We start from the raw sequence: 20,640 nt of genomic DNA, 5'->3' as shown, positions 1-20,640 counted from the left end.
CAAATCACAGCTAAAGCCAATAGAAATTTTATGGAGAATAAATCCCACAAAGTTCACCAGAAAATTTTATCATTGTCCCTTGTCCATTTACTTATTAAAATGAATTTTTGTTAAAAAGCTTGATTTATTCATAAAAGATTATCGATGACATGTTGCAATTTCTGATTGAGTCATGTGTTTTTCGTTAATGTTGATGGATAAAAAAATTAACAGAGGGACTTATTTCTAAATAAATAAAAACGGTGTTATTTCTTAGAAAAAAACTTACAGCTAAATTGCTAATTCAAAGATAAGTATAACAGTGTGCAATCAAATTTGTTTTAAAAAAGGAGTATATGTATCCAATAGAATATACGGATTCAAGTCATTAATAATTTACTTAGGACACTTATAAGAAAAAATATCTACTTAGGATAAATAATCTCGGATTTTTAGGAAAAAATAGAAAAAATACGCCATCTAACTCTCCCTCCCTCTCTCTCTCTCTCTCTCTCTCTGCGTGCGCGTCTGTCCCTCGATAGGCATATCTGTTCCGTTCTCAAATCTTCGTTTCCTTCATCTGTCTCTATTTTGCGCTTTACAATGCCATCTTGATCACCTTTTATTTCATGTCTCTCCCCAACAAACGCTCAGCCACAACCACCAGCGACGCCACCACTATCCACACTCCGACCTCCTCTCCTCCGTCTTCTCACTTCCCCCCCATGAAAAAAGCCAAGTCCCAAGCCGTCGCCCTCGACCCCAGAAACGGCCTTCACCACCACCAAGACTTATCCGCCGCCACCACCGCCAATAACAGCAACAACGTCGTCGTTTTCGATCCCTCTTCTATGGCCCTCGACGATGATCTCAAGCCCGACGACTCCTCCGCCCCCCCTCGCTCCGTTGCCGCCAATTTGGCCAGGAAAAAGGCCCAGCCGCCTCAACCCGCGAAGAAGCTCGTCATCAAGCTCGTCAAAGGTTTCTAATGCTCGTTTATATTGATAACGTTTTTATAAATTGGGAATTCTAGGGTTTTTGTCTGTAAAGTTTTCGCATTTAGCGGGAATTCAAGGCTTTGGCTTTGATTTTTAGGTGAGATTGAGTGAGGATGCCTGGATTTTATGATATTTTTACAGTCTATAGAATGGGGTTTAGAATTACTTTGATTTCTTGGGATCTGTGTCCTGATCCAAGAACCTTATTATAATTTAATTCCCTTAGTATTGATGCTTGAATCCCGTGTGGAACCTATGCAGTTTCAGCTGTGTAAAATAGTTGCATATGATTATTTTTCGTAGTTATTCGAGTGCATGTTCTCTTTTTTATTGTTGAGTTAGGGCTACCGGTTATGGTACTCTTATTGGTTTCCTTAGGGTTAGCATGCTTGGGCTACTGATTTGATGATTATTACATTAATTAATGCTATCTGCTTGGCTATTAAACATCTAGAAAAGTGTCACGTTGTCATACGGTAATTTAAAGTGAGTACTTGTTTTAGGGGCACATTTCTTTAGGGGTTGGCGAATAAATAACAACAGCTTGGAGTTGTTACTTTAAATCCTTGTAGTTTGTGGTTTAATTGTTCAAACCATGAATCCATATCAAGGGTTCTACAAGAAACCAATAGTCTGTACAGTATGTTGTTTCTGCATAACTTTATGTCAGCTGTGCCTATGCTCCTCTGGTTAGCCCTTAAACATTGTTTCGCTTGGGTATAAGCAATCTATAATTGTCAAGTATTGTTCCAGATTACCTCTACTCAGCTTAGATTTGACAATGATTTCAATTTTTGTAATGTCATTGTTGTTATGTATTCATTGTATTGGCCATTCAAACTTTTATATGTTTTGCCATCCTGAACTTTATCAGTGATCTTTAGATTTTTTTTTCCTGTAGTATGCCCTATTTATCATGTTATCATGTTTGCTTACTGTGTGCTATTTGTCAAATAAGAAATTTTATCCCATTCTTAGTTTTTTTGTGCTAAATTGGGTGATGCTTAGACAAGTGGTTGATCTATTTTGGATAATCATCACAGTTTGACCTTGTGGAAAATGATACCAATTTGTTTGATGTGGTGCATATGGATGGAAAGAAATGACATCTTTCATTTTCCCTTTTGTTTTTTGTTTCTTTGAAGCTAAACCAACGCTTCCTGCAAATTTTGAAGAGCTTACATGGGCAAAGCTCAAGTCAGCTATATCTGCTATATTTCTAAAGCAACCGGATCCTATTGACTCAGAGATACTTTATCAGGTAGAGTCTCTGCTACATTTCTCTCTTTCTCTGAACTTCTGTGGTTTTTTCTAATTTACAATTTCTCATTAATTATGACTAAGCCAATGTATTATGTGTTCCTTAGGCTGTTAATGATCTTTGTCTGCACAAATTGGGGGGAAATCTTTATCGACGGATTGAAAAGGAGTGTGAATTGCACATATCTTCAGCATTGCAATCCTTGGTTGGCCAAAGCCCTGATTTGGTTGTATTTTTATCACTTGTTGAGAGATGCTGGCAGGATCTTTGTGACCAAATGTTATTAATTCGTGGTATAGCTTTGTATCTAGATAGAACATATGTGAAGCAAACACCTAATGTACGATCACTGTGGGACATGGGATTGCAACTTTTCCGCAAACATCTTTCATCGTCTCCAGAAGTTGAGCACAAAACTGTCACTGGCCTTTTAAGAATGATAGAAAAGGAAAGGTAAATATAATTCTTTTAAGTTGTAATTAGTAATAGTATAGTTTGGAGATTCTAGGGAAATAATCTTTGGTTTCAGTAGTTGCTAGCATACTGTTTTGAAGCTTTATGACCCCTTGTTTTCCTCTTGCTTGGTTTTCTGTGCTTCTTTGTGCATCTCTCATATATTTTCAATCTTAGTGTGGTGCTTGTGCATTGGAGTTGAATAAAGAAGGTATCTAGTTCCAAATGACTAAATTGTAAATTACTGTGAGCTGGTGAGAGAAGTTTTGATTGAATGAAATAGTATGCTCATATTTTTTTTTTTATAATTAATAAGCGATTTTATTACCAAGAGTAGGCATAACCCAAATACACAGGAAGTATACAGGAGAAAAAACCTACATATACTATCGAAACTGAAAGTGAGGCCCATTTGGATAGTGAGATAAGATAAGATGAGATAAGTTGAGATGATTTGTGAATAATAATATGATTATTAGTTAAAATTAGATGAGATGAAGTTTCATCTCACCTCTGTATCCAAACAGGCTCTAAAGCAAATCAAGAAAATTATCTCCATTTGATACAAGAGCCTTAGCCCAAACACACGAGGTATTAAAGAAAAACTCCCTGACTTCTCCCATCGAGCGTTCTCTATCTTCAAAGCACCTCCCATCCCACTCTAACCATAAGCATCACATCAAGCATGAAGGAATCATCTTCCAAATGGCAGCTATATGTTGACTCCCCTCAAAACCTTTCCAATATGCCAGAAAATCCACCACATGCTTAGGCATCACCCAAGCAATACCTGTCCTACCAAAAATCTCATTCCACGTCTTAGCCACCTCACAATGAAGAAAAAGATGGTTAACAGATTCACCATCTTTCTTACACATGAAGCCCCAATCTACTACACAAAGTTCATGCTTTCTTAAGTAATCTGTAGTGAGAATTTTTCAAAGAGACGCCAACCAGCAGAAGAATGCCACTACTAGGCACCTTAAGGCCTTGTTTGGTTATGCAGTTCAGATGAGATGAGATGAGATGTTTTGTTGAAAATTGAATAAAATATTATTAGAATATAAATATTTAATATTATTTGTATTTTGGGATTTGAAAAAAGTTGAATTGTTTATTATATTTTGTGTGGGAGTTTGAGAAAGTTATAATGATGAGATGAGATGAGATGAGATAATTTTGTGTATCCAAACCAGGCCTAACTCTCCAAATGCATTTCCAGGGGTAATCATAGACACAATGACAGGTTAGTGCCTTATAAAAGGAACTAACCGAAAATCTGGAATTTCCTGCATGAATCCACAGCAAACCATCCTCCCTTCCCTGAACAATCTTCAAATCATATAATCTGCCAAAAAAAAAATCAGAGACTACATTTACTTCCCAGTCATGCACATTTATGTCAAAATCAACATTCCATTGAAGTTTATTATTCAAAAAATAAAAGGAATCACCTACTGCAGCATCTTGGTCCCTAGCAATCCTGAAAAGGGAAGGGTAAACACTCTTGATAGCAGAATCCCCACGCCAAATATCATGCCAAAAATGAATCTTTGTCCCACTCCCATCCCCCATCTTGAATTTAAAATGATTGACGAACTCCCCCCAACCCATCTGAATGGACTTCCACAAATCCACCCCATACACTCCTCTATCATTAGAACACCAACTCCCACACATCCTCCCATATTTAACATCAACAACAATTTTCCATATGCATCCCTCTCAATATGATATCTCCAAAGCCATTTCCCAAGAAGAGCTTTGTTAAAAAGCCTCAAATTTCGCACCCCCAAACCTCCACAAGAAACCGGTTGACAAACCTTATTCCAACTTACCAAGTGAAACTGTCTTTCCTCCCCTATACCTCCCCCCACAAGAAATTCCGAAAAAGTATGCTCATATTTTTAAAGCGTCTTTAATGAAGCTGCCACTGAAATAAAAAAAATTAAAAAAAACTGCCACTGCTTTCTCGTGGATTTTGACACTATTTTCATGTAGTCCCTCGAGAGTTGTTATAGGAAATCATTAAGATTCTCCAGATGGAAGGTACATTGGCTTTAAAGCACTGTTGAAAATGGTGTCCTTTGGAAGTTTAAGAATACCGGGTACCCCCTCAATAAATCCTCAATGGCGGCTGAGGCAGTGTCTTTCCTTTTGATTTGTGTGGGGTTTGGGGTTCAATAATACTTTTAGGAAACTAAAACTGCTGATTATTATCTCTAGTGGAATGACCACCATAGAAATGTTGTGTTTATTTATGAATATTAGTTTAGAATTTGTTTTATGTTCCTTTTTGGTGTTGAGGGTATTGGAATCACAAAATGACCAGAGTGGAAAAGGCTTGCTGCGGGCAGTGTTGGATTATCAAGAGAAATATATCTTCTCAGTTGATATGTACTATATTTTATATTTCACGTAAATGGTCTTGAGCATGTAATGGATGGAATTATGTCCAAATAAAAAGTTGGTGTTCCTGCCAATAATAATCATGTAAATGAGGACCTTTCGTGTTTTCTTTATATGTGATTGATGGTTGGATAATCCATTACCATATTTAGAAACTTGGTATTTAAATTTGTAATTTGCTTTGTTCTATTTGGTATTTCAGATTAGGTGAAGCAGTGGATAGGACTCTCCTTAATCACCTTCTGAAGATGTTTACTGCTCTAGGAATTTACTTGGAAAGCTTTGAGAAGCCATTCCTTGAATGCACATCTGAGTTTTATGCTGCTGAAGGCATGAAGTACATGCAGCAATCAGATGTTCCAGATTATTTGAAGCATGTGGAGGTGCGGATTGTTCCTTTTTTCCCCACCCTTCTCTCCCTTCTAACTACAAGCGCTTGTATGTTGTATCTTTCTTTTTCTGTGCTGTATTTTTAGTTAGTTAATTGTGTAAATTACTTGAAAAATGGTTTGCTGAGTGGAAAATTTTGATCTAGCTTCTCTCATCTGATTCTACATACTTTCTGTCTACCTTTTGATAAAAAAAAAAAAAAAAACATACTTTCTGTCTACCTTTGAATGCCTTGTGGTTAACATATTGTTGCAGGCAAGGTTGCACGAGGAACATGAAAGATGTTTACTCTACCTGGATGCAAGTACAAGAAAGCCACTAATAGCAACTGCAGAAAAGCAACTACTTGAACGCCATATTTCTGCGATTCTTGATAAGGTAGGAATTACTGCACGGCTTTCTCATTCTTCCCTCGGTCAATTCTTTCCTTCTGTTTAATTATTGCCTTCTCTATGCAAATAGAAAGGTTTCTCACTATTTTTCTTAATAGGTAAATGACATTTTAAATGGATAATTTGAGAAGTTACCAGTAATCAAATAAAAATTTCTCATCATATTTAACAAGACTTACAAAAAAAAATCATTTTAAACAAGCCTGTCTATAATTCTTAGGGGTTCATGATGCTAATGAATGGGAACCGCATTGAGGACCTCCGGAGGATGTATTCACTGTTTTCAAGGGTCAATGCGCTTGAGTCTCTAAGGCAGGCCCTTAGCTCGTACATCCGCAGAACTGGACAGGGTGTTGTCATGGATGAAGAGAAAGACAAGGATATGGTTGCATCCCTTTTAGAATTTAAGGCTTTGCTTGACACAATATGGGAGGAAAGCTTTTCCAAGAATGAATCGTTTTGCAATACCATTAAGGAAGCATTTGAGCATCTCATCAATCTCCGTCAGGTATTCCATTTGTTTGCAATGTCATTTATAAATTTGACCAAATGATACTCTGTACCATATTTTCTTATAAGGAGTTGCAAGGTAGAAAGTAAAACCAAAGGAAGAACAAGATACAGGCATGAAAGGATGGATTTAGTGGTAGCAAGTGTTAAGCTCTAGTTAAAAGAGTTAACAGTAGTTTTAATAATTTTTAGTATCACAATTGGATTATTTGCAAACTGTCAAATTGCTCAATGTAAGTTATTATCTCTTTCCCTCTTAACTTTCGTGGAAAATCAGATTTTTCATGTTCTAGGATCATGTAAGAGCTTGACATATAATCTGAAATAGAAATGGTATAAATCAATACATACAGATGTTAGATTCATTCTTTCAAAAAATAAAGTTAGTTTGGTGCAATTATAGAATTCCTTGGCTACTAGCTTGTGGGTTCAGTTTTTGGGAACTACTTCTTGAAAAATTGCTGAAGTGTAGGACTGTATCCAGATCAACCTTTCTCAAGGCCCTGCTTTGCTTGGGACCACAATGACTAAAGTTGTTACTTTAGATCTCATCTCATCTTTATCACATCAGATCCAAATCGGATCAACCTTTCTTGGAGTGAGCTAGCATGATTTCACTGTTTTATGCCCATGGTGTAAGGTTTTTATTTTTTGATTAATAGTCCAAAGTTTTATTAAAAAAAATGCAAAAGGCGTGGTTGAAGTTCACAAGATGTATACGAGAGGACCATGTGTGTACGGTTACCTAACCAAAAGAATAAAAGTAGAGATAAAAAACTAAATGGTTGTGTTGGTAATATTTAGGTTTTTATGTTCTTGTAAAGAAGGAAGTGCTTAGAGTCAACCACAAGTGGCTTTCAATCTTCTTGGTTGGTGAAGTTCCATTTCATTGTTTTGAAATGCTTGTCTTTTTTCTTTCTCTTTGGAGGAGGAATAGCAAGAGAGACTTAAGAGCCATGTAGCTTATATTATGGGGCTGTTACTGCTAGAATTTGGAGTTGAAGCTTCTATCTGAAAATGGAAAAAAGAGTGGAAGATGCATCTATTGAGGCTTTTTTTCATGAGTAAAAGCAAATGCTTCTATTGGGATTAATAAACACAGGAACCAGAATAGCCAAAATGTGGTTGATTAGCAATCCTAAAATGGGATAATCCCATTCTAGGATTGCTCTTATAAAAAAAAAAAAGCAATCCTAGAATGGATAATCCCCAATGATAAGCATTTGAGACGAGTGTTAATGCATGCCATTTTATGTATATGCTTTAATAGGAATACAACATGTGCCATAAAAAATTTATTGTTTTTATTTTACAAATTGTTGCCAACAACTTTTTCTTGTGGATCCAGCATGTGAACTTCCTGACCTCTTGTCTGAGCAATCCAATTACTACTTTTCTATGTAAAGAAGGATCACAAGTTTTGAACATGATACCTCATGTAACTTTGTTACATTATATTGAGTACCCTAAACAAAGCTGTAATACTTGAAACCACTAGGTATTTTATCTTTCACAATGTAAGGTTTTCTAAGAAAGAACATTTATTCAGGAACTTATTAAAATCCTTTCCAATCTTCACCTTTATTATCAGTCACTCATCATTTCTTACATATTTCAATTTGATAAGTGTACAATGTTTGTTCTTCTTTAAATAGAACCGACCTGCTGAGCTTATTGCAAAGTTTCTGGATGAGAAGCTTCGTGCTGGGAATAAGGGTACTTCTGAAGAGGAATTGGAGGGTACTCTAGATAAAGTTTTGGTTTTATTCAGGTTCATCCAGGTTCGTTCGACTCTTGGATGGACTAACTAAAGTTCTATTATTGGTTAATGTTTCATTCACTTATTACTTGCTTTTTTCTCACGTGTCTTCAAAATAATCCTGAGAAACATGTCCTATATTTTTGGTTAATGAAGGGCAAGGATGTGTTTGAAGCATTCTACAAGAAGGATCTTGCAAAAAGGCTGCTTTTGGGGAAGAGTGCTTCCATTGATGCAGAGAAGTCCATGATCTCTAAGGTTAGGGATCGATATTCTAGTCTTATATACATTTGATTTTTTTTTTATTTGATTTTTTTTTTTTATGTATTCATAATATTTACAAGTTTTTATTGCCAATGCAGCTGAAGACCGAGTGTGGGAGCCAATTTACAAACAAACTTGAAGGAATGTTCAAAGTATGTACTTAACCTAAATATGTTTAAAGTATGCATATTAGCTCATCAAATAAGTGTTTGGTTTGGAATTTTTTAATTTTTTTTATAAGTAAGAAAAATTTATTAGTCCTCATAATTAGGCGAATTCCAAGTACACATGTAGTATACAAGAGAAATATACCTAATTACAGCCTACTAGCAAAGAAAGAAGCATACAAGTCATTAAATTTAGCCCCCTCTAATAAAATAGCCTTAGCCCAAAGTATTAAGATTGGTAAAAGAAAGCTCTAATAACACCTCCCCCCCCCCCCCAAAAGCATTGTCCATTCCTCTCGTTCCATATACACCACATAAGACATAGAGGCACAATCTTCCAAACCTCTGCTACTTGACGATATACTCCACTCCAACAAGCCAAGAGATCGTTGATTCTCCATTCCTTTCGCACATGAAGCTCCAATTTATAATGAAAATACTGTGCTTCCTCAGCTTGTCTATGGTCAGAATTTCTGTGAGAGGCCAACCAACCAAAAAACCCAACTTTTAGAGGCACTTTGCTTTTCCAAATACGCTTCCAAGGGAAAACACTAGATGATTGAGAAGTAAAAGCATTATAAAAGGATCTTGCTGATAAATTCTTGTTCCTGGGATGAATCCACAGCAGTTTGTCCTCTACACCATCCTCCAAAGACAATGCATACAGGGTGCTGTATAAATCAGAAATATCTCCCACTTTCCAATCTTGAACTGCTCTTATAATTAGCACATTCCACTGCAGCCATTTGAAGTGTCCATATGATCAGCAACTGAAGCTTCCTTACAATGGCTATTCTGAAAAGAGAAGGAAAAGCCTCCTTAAGAGCAACCTCACCACACCAAACATCAAACCAAAATCTGACTCTAATGCCTCGACCCACCATAATAAATCCTCCCAGCCCTTCCTAATAAATTTCCAAACACCCACACCAAACGAACCACGCACTTCATTAGATATCCAACTTCCTCAAGTGCTCCCAAATTTAGCATCAACCATAGTCCTCCATAAAGCATCACTTTCTTGGTGGTACCGTCAAAGCCATTTCTCAAGTAAGGCCTTATTGAAGATAACTCAACTTTCCTATCCCCAAACCACCTTAGAATTGGGGGTGGGGGGACAAATCTGATCACATTTAATCAAATGGAACTTTTTGGTATGTAGAAAGTATGTAGGGAGATTGGATAACATTCTTAATAATAGTGATTCTAGCTCCTTTGGAGAGATACATCCTTTTTCCAACCAGCCAATCCATTCTTAATTTTTTCGATAACACCATCACATATTGACTTGGATTTATGAGGGGCCCCCAATGGAAGACCAAGGTACTTCAAAGGCAAAGAAGACACCATACAACCCAAGATGTTAGCCAAGTCTTCAATAGAATTAACCAAACCAACCGGTTCCAGTTCAAACTTAGATAAGTTCGCCTTAAGGCCGGAAACAACTTCAAAACAAAGCAAGAGAGCTCTCAATGATCGAATATGATTAGGATCCAGCTCACAAAAAATTAAAGTATCATCAGCGAAGAGAACATGAGATACATTGACGCTCCCAAATGATGTACTGCCTACTGAAAAGCCGGACAAGAAAGATCCATCCACCGTTGCCTTCAACATTCTACTCAAAACATTCATAATTAAAACAAAGAGAAAAGGAGATAAATGATCTCCTTGTCTCAAACTGCGGGAGCTGTTGAAGAAACCCTTGGGAGTGCCATTGACCTGCACTGAGAATCTAGCGGTACTGATGCAATGCTTCATCCAATTGCACCACCTTTCCCCAAAACCAAATCTACCAAGGATGTAGAGTAAAAAATCCTAGTTAACATGATCAAAGGCCTTCTACTATCCAAACATTCATTTGCGATAAGGATTGAGTCTAGAATCTCTCTACCTTGACAAAAACATTTTGTGGCTTTGAAATAATCTTTTCCATGACCGTGCTCATACGATTGGCAAGAACCTTGGATATGATCTGGTAAACTCCACTCACAAGACTAATGGGGCGAAAAGCTTTCACCTCCAACGACTCGGCCTTCTTTGGAATAAGGGCTATGAAAGTGGCATTAAGGTTTTTCTTGAATTTCATATGCGAGTGAAATTCGACAAAAACCTTCATAACACCCTCCTTGATAATGTCCCAATAGACCTGAAAAAAAGCCATTGAAAAACCATCAAATCCCACCGCTTTATCGCCGTCTATACTTTTCAGCACATTATACATCTCTCTCTTCAAACATCCTCTCTAACCATTCAGCACATGATTGATCAATCATGTCATATCAACCCATCAACCTTAGGCCTCCAAGAGAATTGCTCCATAAGTAGATTGTAAAATAACTGCACGGTGTGTTCCTTAATATCATATCTGTCTGTTGGGCTTGGGCTAGGGCTTTGTTAAGTTCATTTTCCTATATGGGTTTTTTTTTTTTTGCACCCCAACTAGGTGTTTTCACTTGTGTACATCTAGTATACTTGGTTATGCCTATTGGCATTAATAAATTTTTACATATAAAAAAAAAACCATCAGATCTGTCTGTAAGAATATTACCTTCCGAATGCAGCACCTCGATAGCATTAAATTTTCGATGAGAGTTGGCCACTCTATGAAGAAACCTGGTGCACTTATCTCCTTCCTTTAGCCAAAGGGCCGGGGATTTTTGTCGCCAATAAATCTCTTCCATAAGAGTTAAGTTTTTCCAGATCAGTCACTGCCGTAATCTTCCTTGCCTTCTCCTCATCCGTGAGAATCTTGGCAGTCTCCTTCTCATCAAAGCGTGATAGTTCCTCAAAGAATCTTCCTCTGGTCATCAATCATCCCAAAATCTTCATCATTCCACAGTTTCAGATCTTTCTTCAAAGCTTTAAGTTTTCCAGCCAATACAAAACTAGGCGTGCCAGAAAAATCATAAGAGGACCACCACAATCTCACCTCCACAAAACCATCAGCTTTTAACTACATATTTTCAAATTTAAAATATCTATGTCCCTCAGAAGACCCCCACAATCTAACAAGATGGGAAAATGGTCCAAACATAGTCTCGGAAGTCTCTTTTGACATAAATCAGAAAAATGGGACTCCCACGACGAAGATACGATAAATCTGTCCAATCTTGATCAAACCCTTCCATCTCTCTCCTCCCCCCCGCCTGAGCACGCACGCGCCAAAGGTAAATCAACCAAGTCCAGGTCAAAAATAAGATTAGAAAAATCTGCCATAGCCAGGGTATGGGGTAATACTAGAATCTGGCGACCTATTAATCGGGAAATGGGTGGATATTAAAGTCCCCCCCAATAAACCATGGCCCATCCCACCAACTACATAAACCAGCAATCTCCTCCCAGGGGAACTGTCTACTGCTGTCTAGATTAGGACCATATACACTGGCAAACTTGTAACCATCATCCACATTTTGAAATGAACAAGCCACCAAATAATCCCCAACATACTCAACCATATTGACAACTCTCATATCCCACAACAAAAGAACACTCCCGATGCCCCATTAGAGACAAGATAGACCCAACCCATATGAAGACATCCCCACGGACTTCTAACAATACTTCTATAAATTAACTTTAGTTTGGTCTCTTGAAGACAAATGATATCAACCTTCCAACTTCTTAACAAATTTTTTACACGGAGGCACTTAACAAGGATCATTCAACCCCCTTACATTCCAAGATAAAATCTTAGGTTTCATTAATCACAGATATTCGCCCTAGCCTTGCTCCTTCCCCTACTTGCACTACCTTCCCAAGCATCATAATTACTAGACCATGTAGGTCTCTTCAACTCCCTATCTTTTTTGGCATAAGACCTAGCCAAGAGGGGCTGGCCCGCCTCAATAGCCACGAGGAGGGCTTTAAAATTGGTCTTTGAAACCTCACATGAAATCCCTACACATTCCCGTATTTCATCCACTTTCTATAGAACCCAATCTGACTGAAGATTTGTCCCACGTGAACCTGGTAGCACAGAACAGATAGGACTTGGGGTGTCCGCAGCTCCTTCCTCACCATAAAAAAAGCAATCAACAGCATCTTCTGACTCCCTACAGACCAACTACAACTTAGACACCTTCATAGATCCTTTGTTCACAGCCTCTAAGTTATACTCAAGAGTGCATGGAACCCCAGCATAATCTTCGATGGACTCATCCTGGATGTGCGACCTACACCCATGGAAGGACACCCGTGGCTATCAGCAGGGTGCAGAGAGCCTCCATTCATCTGTGGCGACCCATTTTCGGCATCAAAAAAGGGAGACAGCAAAGTCACGTTGACCTCAACAGTCTCCTTAACCAAATCTTGACTAATATCGCATGGGAAAACAGATCCGTGCTTCTGCAAGCCATCTAGAGGGTCGTCGGCATCCAATGACCTTTTTTGTGCCGGCCCGGAGGTCCCTGGATAATGCGATGGCAACGCCTGGGAGGGAGCCATGCTCTGGCTCGAGGAAGATCCGGATAGAGACTTGACACACAATTCACGCTTGGACTGTAAGGGTTGGGTTAGCACACCCAACATCAAACTCGGCCCAACATCAAATTTAATCCTTTAAGCCTAGACTTAGTTTGATCAACAAACCCACGACTCGACCTTACTCACAAGCTTTAAAATCCTCTCTTGCATCCCCGACAACTCAGCCTTTACTGCCCTGAGTGCCCCTTCAGCTTCCTCCACCGCTGAGCAAGCATCGAAAGGAGCACTTCTGCCAACTTTTGATGTCAGGCGCTGACAATTGGTAGCATGTGGAATGACCTCCTTGACTCTTGAAGTTTCCTCCCCCAATTTCTTCTTTTGCTTCCGGTTATCGTCCACCATCCTAGCCGAAAGTCGTCCTGTCGGAGTAGGAGCCTTATTCTTCAAAGCCATGGCATACGACACACCATTGGAAGAGGAGGGCCCAGCCTTAACATATGAACCTCCAATTCCCCTACGGCTAATCAGAGATGACTTTACTCTGTTTTCGTCTGTAGAAATAGAGGCTAACAAACCTATGAGCAAATGTAAGTTGTAAACAAAATCTTCCCAACCCTGACCATTACGACCTTTGGGAATGGCCAAGACACCCCTTTTATTCCCATTCCCTAACTCATTCAGTAGCAAAAAAAGCCCCCTCAAGTTTACATTATGCTGGAAGGTAAGAACACCAGAGTCCAATTCTGAAAAAACCAGTTTTTCAGGAGTATTTGAAGCAGTCCACCATCCTAGCCACCCAAGAAGCTGACAGCCGATGAAGAGAGAAGGAAGTTGACACCCTTCTCTACTCTTTTTGGTGATATGGATATGATCACCGCCCTCCTTTGCAAAAACAAAGGACTTCAATTCCACCCTTAATCTCCTAGTACCCGGCATCTGCTTGAGTCTCAGAAAAAAGATGAAAACAGGATGAAAGGGATTTTGGAATTTTTTAATTATCATTATTGCTATTAAATTATCATCTAATCGAAATTGTAAATTGTGGGCTCTTTTATTTTCCCCCTTGGGGGTTTGTGTTAAAGGGTTTTTAGAAATTGATGTTTGCTTATATGTTATTATCTAGATTTTGCTTCCAAGACTTGATCCCATGAATGGACAGCAGTTTCTGTTCTATCAGCCAGCCTACACATTATCGTTTGGAATGACTCTTGAGATAGAATGACCTTCCAGACCATCCGCGTGGTCTGGTATTGTAACCTGAGTCCTGGCCTCATTAGCTCCTCTCTAAAGTGAAGTTGAGACTAGGGTCTCTAGTAGTTTTCTTTACCTGGTTTGCGGTTCCAGTGCATTCTAGGTTTAAGCTGAGGTTACAATATTATATTAAGGCCGAGAATCTTTGTTTAGTCTCATCATTGGAGTTTTCATTATGGGAGCATTTGCGTTAGATTTCAACCCTCTTCGCCCATGCTAGAATCATGTAAACATGAAATGTATCCTTCTTCTGGAGGCAATGTATAAATATGCATATATTGACTTATTCCAGTTCTTATGCGACAAACCATTTTCATTTTGAATACCAGATCAACTTTTTATATTTTCCAGGAATCTGGACCTCAAATTAGTAATGGTATAATGATAAGTTTAGACAACCTTTAATGTTGCACTGCACTACTTGTCTTCATATGTGTTGTGTATATGGGGGCTTTATTTTTTGCTCCTCCTGATTTCTGTATTAATGAAGTTTGGCGAGTGGGAGATGAAGCATGGGTTGAATATCTACAGTTAAAGCTCACCCTGAGCTCCTGTAGGCATTTTGATAGCCTCTATATTATTCTTATCACTTTAGAAGTTACACTACGTGCTTTTATTTCTAAAAAATCTTTATCACTGATTTTATGTTCTGTGAAGACAGTTACATGAATAGCTTTTATAAGGAGTTTGTATGGGTTAATAATAGTTTCTGTGGTATTTGGAAAAATATTGGCAGGACATTGAATTATCAAAAGAGATAAATGAATCTTTCAAACAATCATCCCAGGCCAGGACGAAACTCCCATCAGGGATTGAGATGAGTGTGCATGTTTTAACCACAGGGTAAGTCTAGGTCTTACTTTCATTAGTATCTTCAATCATAAGCAGAATATTGATTTACTTAATGTACCCAAGGAGCTTAATTTGTTTTTGGATGGCTGCTTGCAGGTACTGGCCAACGTATCCTCCCATGGATGTTAGACTTCCTCATGAATTGAATGTCTACCAGGTTGGGGGAAACCACTGGCATATCTGCTTCCTACTGTAGTTAATGTCCTTGTATTTTCTAAACTCTTTTCTGTATTTTTTGGGCAATAGGACATTTTTAAGGAGTTCTACCTGAGCAAGTACAGCGGGAGGCGCTTAATGTGGCAAAATTCATTAGGTTACTGTGTGTTAAAAGCTGAGTTTCCTAAAGGCAAAAAGGAGTTGGCTGTTTCACTGTTTCAGGTTGGTTCCTTTGGCTTTTAGGCCGTTGTGCTTTTTTCTTTTTCTTTTTGGGTTGTATTTCTTTGATTAATTTTGTTTACCCTAGTCAACAACTTAATGTGTTGTGGCATGTTATCTGTATTGTGCTCCAGACTGTTGTTTTGATGCTCTTTAATGATGCCGAGAACCTAAGTTTTCAAGATATTAAGGACTCCACTGGGATTGAGGATAAGGAACTGAGGAGGACTTTGCAGTCCCTTGCATGTGGAAAAGTTCGAGTCCTACTAAAGGTAGGTAGTCAAGCATTGCATGACTGTGAGTCTTCAAGATCGTACTTGTAAAGTTGGAAGTCTTGGGATTTTTTTAAAATTCATTTTTTTTAAACTTTTTTTTCTCTTTTCCCATTATTATATGTGCTACAGTTGCCCAAGGGTAGAGATGTGGAAGATGATGATACATTTGTGTTCAATGAAGGATTTACAGCTCCTCTTTACCGAATAAAGGTACATCTCTTTGTATGTTGAGTAACCAGCGGCAGTTGATCCCAACCTTGAATAAGCCTGACAAGAAAAGTGAACTTTTGAAATCAAATACTTTCACTTTTGAATTTGGGTGAAAGAAATGGTGATTTTTGAGTTATGATTGCCACTTACATGATGAGCTTGAAGCTAACATTGCATTGATGGGAACAGGTAAATGCAATCCAGATGAAGGAGACAGTAGAGGAGAACACAAGCACGACCGAAAGAGTATTCCAGGATCGTCAGTATCAGGTTGAGTTTTACTTTTTTTTTTTTCTATATAAATATATCAACATGCTAACAAGATTCTGAATTGAAACTATCAACTATCCGTAAGTAATTTTGGCATTACTTGCTCGCTACATTGTAGGTTGATGCTGCTATTGTTCGAATAATGAAGACTAGGAAAGTACTGAGTCACACGCTTCTGATAACTGAACTCTTCCAACAGGTAAATGTTTTCTGTTTTCTGTTTTCTGATAAGTGAAGCATTTATTGAGTGGTAAAGGTTTTTGGGTTTTAATCACTTGCTTAAAATTTTTGAGATCTTTGCAATGCAATGCAAGGCTGAGGCAAATTCAGGTCCTAATCCAATTATCAAATACCAAGAGTAATGCTGTTGAAATATGAAGAGAAAATAGTTAATTTTTACTCAATCATTGATTTTGTTGAAATGTAAAAGTGCCTCTCTGAACCGTGATTAAAACACAATGTGATTGTTGACCTGAGGGGGCATAAGCTGTATTGCCTGACCGATCTATTGGAATGTATTGGGTTATGGTGAACAGCTCAAGTTTCCAATTAAGCCTGCTGATTTGAAGAAAAGGATTGAAAGCCTCATCGACAGAGAGTATCTGGAGCGGGACAAGAACAACCCACAGATATACAACTACTTGGCGTGATTCTAAATGACACGGCAAACTTGTGTCTTCACCAGAAGCCGATGTCCAGATTAATGTACAGTAACTTGTAGCTTTCAATTTTTTGTTGAGGCCTACGCTGATTTTTAAAGCATATTTAGTCGCTGTTTCCAAACTTTTCCTTCAGAGGGCTTTGTATGCTTGGACACTTATTTGGCCAAATGGTTATTTTGAAAAAAGAAAGAAAAAAGGAGACAGAGAAAAGGGAAAATAAGAAAGAGGAAATGCTGGAATGAATTATTTTCAGAAGAATCCCTTCTTACATACTGACGGTAAAAAGAAGCAATCTTTGTATCGTATACTCAGTTGAATGTTATCTTTCCTTCTTCAGCTGTGTCCTTCATTCTTTAGTCAAATAATTCCAACATCGTTACTCATCTCTGTAACCAATCTTGTCAATGTAAACTCTCTCTCTCTCTCTCTCAGCAATCCCTTTTTAAAGTCCAAACAGTGAGCCACTGAGTTGGATTCAATTTTTCAGGCATACGGTACTATCCCCAGCAACATGTCCTCTAGTCGAGTGTTTGATTAATAAAAAAACAGAAGAAAGACAGAAAGTCAGAAAGAATGTTTGATGTCTTGCTTGGAGCCTGAAATACGTATCCCCTGAACGTTGAGAAGAAAATGTGTCCTCCATTTTTGTGAATTGAAGGGTATTTTTGTAAATAGTATGTATTATTTTAAAAGTAGCATCATCTTACCAAAATATTCTCATTTTAAAACATAATTGTGTGTATCATTGGAAAATAATAGAGAGAAGGAGGGGGCAGGTAACTCAAAATAATAGAGGATGAAGGGGCCGCTGAGTTGAGTGATGTACTTCGTGGTTTTTGTTAGGATTGAGTAAAAATAAAAAAATTTGACTCTCCGGTTCCGCTTCGACCCTGACAAGTCGGAGGTGGAGTTGAATCGACTTTGACTCTGATATTGTACATATTTTATAAAAATATATGTTTTTCTAAAGTATTAATCATAGAAATTTTATATAATTATATCTTATATAATTAGTTAAATTCAATATTATACTAGCATGAGCTAATTATTATAAAATAATATATTTATACTACAATATATATAAACTAACTAATAATAGTTTAGTATATGTAAACATCATACTATTATAATATTAATACCATGTAACACTAAATTACTAATGTATAAATATAATAACACGTAATACTAATGTATAATAACATGTAATACTAATGGATAAATACTAACATTTAAATTTAAAATAAAATGTAATAGTAATGTATAATAACTAAAGTATAATAACATATAATAGCAATGTATAATAACAAATGGTCCAATATATAATAACATGTAATATTGATATAATAACTAATGTATAATAACATGTATACTAATGTATAATCATTAGTACAAGTCTATAATACTAATAGCCTATTAAATTCTATAGGAATAACTTATAAGTTAGAAATAGTATAAAATATTATATTGAATTAATAACATGTAATGCTTTAGTATAATAACATGTAATTAGACACTAGTTAAATAATAATTGTTAATAATAAATACTAATAATTAAAATTAAGTGAAAACTATAAATAAAAAACTTAGGGTCAAAACATAGCTTAAAATTGATTTAGGATTTAGATTAGGCATTTAGGGTTTGAATTAGGGTTTAAAAAAAAAGCCCAACAGCCCAACCTAAAAGGGCCAAAAAGTTAGCCCAACCCGCAGTCCACGTAAAATGGTGTTGTTTTTATATGGTAAAATGGCATCGTTTTATGTGGTAACTTAAAGTCCTAAGGCTTTCAAACTCACCCCCTTCCTCGAAACCTTTCATTTCTTATTCACTTCTTCAGTTCTAACCCTAGGTGCGACTTCCCCTTGCACAGCCTCTCTCGCAAAATCCCACTGGTGATTGCACGACCTCTCTCTCTCTCTCTCTCTCTCTCTCTCTCTCTCTCATGGTAAGCTCCTATCTCTCTCTTCTCCCTTCATCGTCTATATCTCTTCTCCCGTGACCCCGTTATGTTTTATCTCTTTATCTCTCTTTTATTTTGATTTTTGATTTTCTCATAAAGTTTTACAGGGTCTCGAGGCTAACGAAACTGCAAGAACTAAGAAGGGTAAAAAATTCCGTGGAGTGCCATCACGGTATCAATGTGAGTTTTTTGAAATGTTGTGAATCTATGTACTGATTTAATTTCAACGTGCAAATGAAAAGAGAAATTAATCTATTTCGTGATACTTTGTGAATCTGTCTAGATGAGTAGATGCTTTGTGAATATGTGTAGATGGGATTAGATGTGTTGATGTTGTGTTTCGCGGGCCTAGGCAACTTCACACCCCCAATATACGAGCGATCACCTGCACAGTCACTATGGGGGGACCTCGGGGTCTGTTGATCCTCCGATGCTTAAGTCAATATCATGAAGAAGATAATAAACAATAGTTAAAGAGTGATAATGTAAAGTGCTAGTACTAGATTGACCGATTACCTAGTCTGCTGTGAGTTGGACCTTTATTTATAGTTACCGACTAGGCCCCCGCCATAGTAGGGGGTTGCATAGTAGAGGATAATATGCTTGTGCTGTCGATTCACCGAGCAGCTCCTATGTCGTTACCTTGTCGAGCAGTGGAGGTCTCAACCTTACTGTACATTACTCGGGCCTTGGGCCGCATTAAATGCGGCATGGTTGCTACTTTGACCCACATTAAATGCAGCACGCCTTCTGCTCTGGGCTCATTTAATGCAACATGGTTTCTGCCCTGGGCCGCATTGAATGCGGCATGCTTTCTGTCCCGGGTCTCTTCCATCTAGTGATGTGCGCTGTGTCCCTTCTCTCCCAAGCTTTGCCCATATCTTTTGCCCCGCTAGTATGGCCCGACCCGGGTTTTCTTGAACCAAGTATTACCTGTTTTGCCTAGATTAGGTGACGTGGCCGGGCCCTGCACCTGGCCCAATCCACCCCAGCCCATATAACCATTATTGCGCCCTGGGCCCATTATTTGGCTTGGCATAAGAGATTTTCTCCCTTCACAAGATGCTTTGTGTCTGTGCAGAATCTAGATGGATATATGCTTTGTGAATCTTGAAAATGGGTAGATTCTTATCTTGCTTTTCGTGAATCTGGTTGTGATATATTTTTTTGTGATATGGTTGTGATATGTCATAGTAAGTATAATCTGGAAAATCATATGGATTATCAGTGGATGTTTTTGTGTATTAATGATAATCAGCTTAGCTATTTTAATTAAAATTAATCTTAGTAGATTTCACAACTTTGTCGGATTTGGAATGTAGGTCTAGTTTCTATTTGAGCTAATATTTATTATTTCAACTTTTGGGGCTATTTTTGTTTGGCATGTATTGAATGATTAAACCGTGATTAAACTTGTTTTTGGAGTTGTTTTTGTTTGTGAGTTGTGGTTTGGGGTTGTTTATATATTAATATGATGCAAAGTTGGGGCTGTTTTGAATTTATATAGAGCAATGCTAGGTACACTCCCCACTTGGGGACTGCATGTGCAGGCCTAGGCTATTTTAACTTTAAAATTTTGTAAAATTACAAAATTATCCCTCCTAAAATAATATTTTCTCTTATTTAAGCATGTGCTTGCACATGCAGTCCCCACTTCAGGACTGCAAATAGAATTTCTCTTTGAGTTAATATATATGTGTTGTGTTTTTTAGACTGTTTTTGCGGATATGTTTTGAACAATTAACCTGAACATGTGGGGGTGTTTTAGTGGGGATGTTTT

The 20,640-nt window shown here is 37.6% G+C and overlaps 1 protein-coding gene across 1 annotated transcript; it reads left to right on the top strand.

Annotated features, from left to right (window-relative positions):
• The first annotated feature begins 444 nt into the window (after positions 1–444).
• Positions 445–17,080, top strand: LOC108982749 (cullin-4-like). The gene is made up of 17 exons (XM_018954205.2): positions 445–960; positions 2,123–2,238; positions 2,345–2,691; positions 5,303–5,483; positions 5,746–5,868; positions 6,103–6,390; positions 8,048–8,173; positions 8,308–8,409; positions 8,514–8,567; positions 14,995–15,101; positions 15,207–15,267; positions 15,357–15,488; positions 15,620–15,757; positions 15,890–15,970; positions 16,160–16,240; positions 16,359–16,439; positions 16,777–17,080. The coding sequence occupies exons 1-17, from the start codon at positions 609–611 to the stop codon at positions 16,888–16,890; spliced, it is 2,484 nt and encodes an 827-aa protein (XP_018809750.1). The 5' UTR covers positions 445–608; the 3' UTR covers positions 16,891–17,080.
• The last annotated feature ends 3,560 nt before the right edge of the window (positions 17,081–20,640 follow it).

Source organism: Juglans regia, chromosome 3, assembly GCF_001411555.2.
Source record: "Juglans regia cultivar Chandler chromosome 3, Walnut 2.0, whole genome shotgun sequence".
NCBI lineage: Eukaryota > Viridiplantae > Streptophyta > Magnoliopsida > Fagales > Juglandaceae > Juglans > Juglans regia.
Note: the sequence above shows the minus strand (reverse complement) of the source record. Positions and strands in the feature narration are given on the sequence as shown.

Bases quoted from the DNA above. Each gene is read 5' to 3' on its own strand.
- LOC108982749 (XM_018954205.2), top strand. From the start codon at position 609: ATGTCTCTCCCCAACAAACGCTCAGCCACAACCACCAGCGACGCCACC. The intron at 8,174-8,307 runs GTTCGTTCGACT...TGGTTAATGAAG, and splicing joins TTTTATTCAGGTTCATCCAG to GGCAAGGATGTGTTTGAAGC. The intron at 15,489-15,619 runs GTTGGTTCCTTT...ATTGTGCTCCAG, and splicing joins TGGCTGTTTCACTGTTTCAG to ACTGTTGTTTTGATGCTCTT.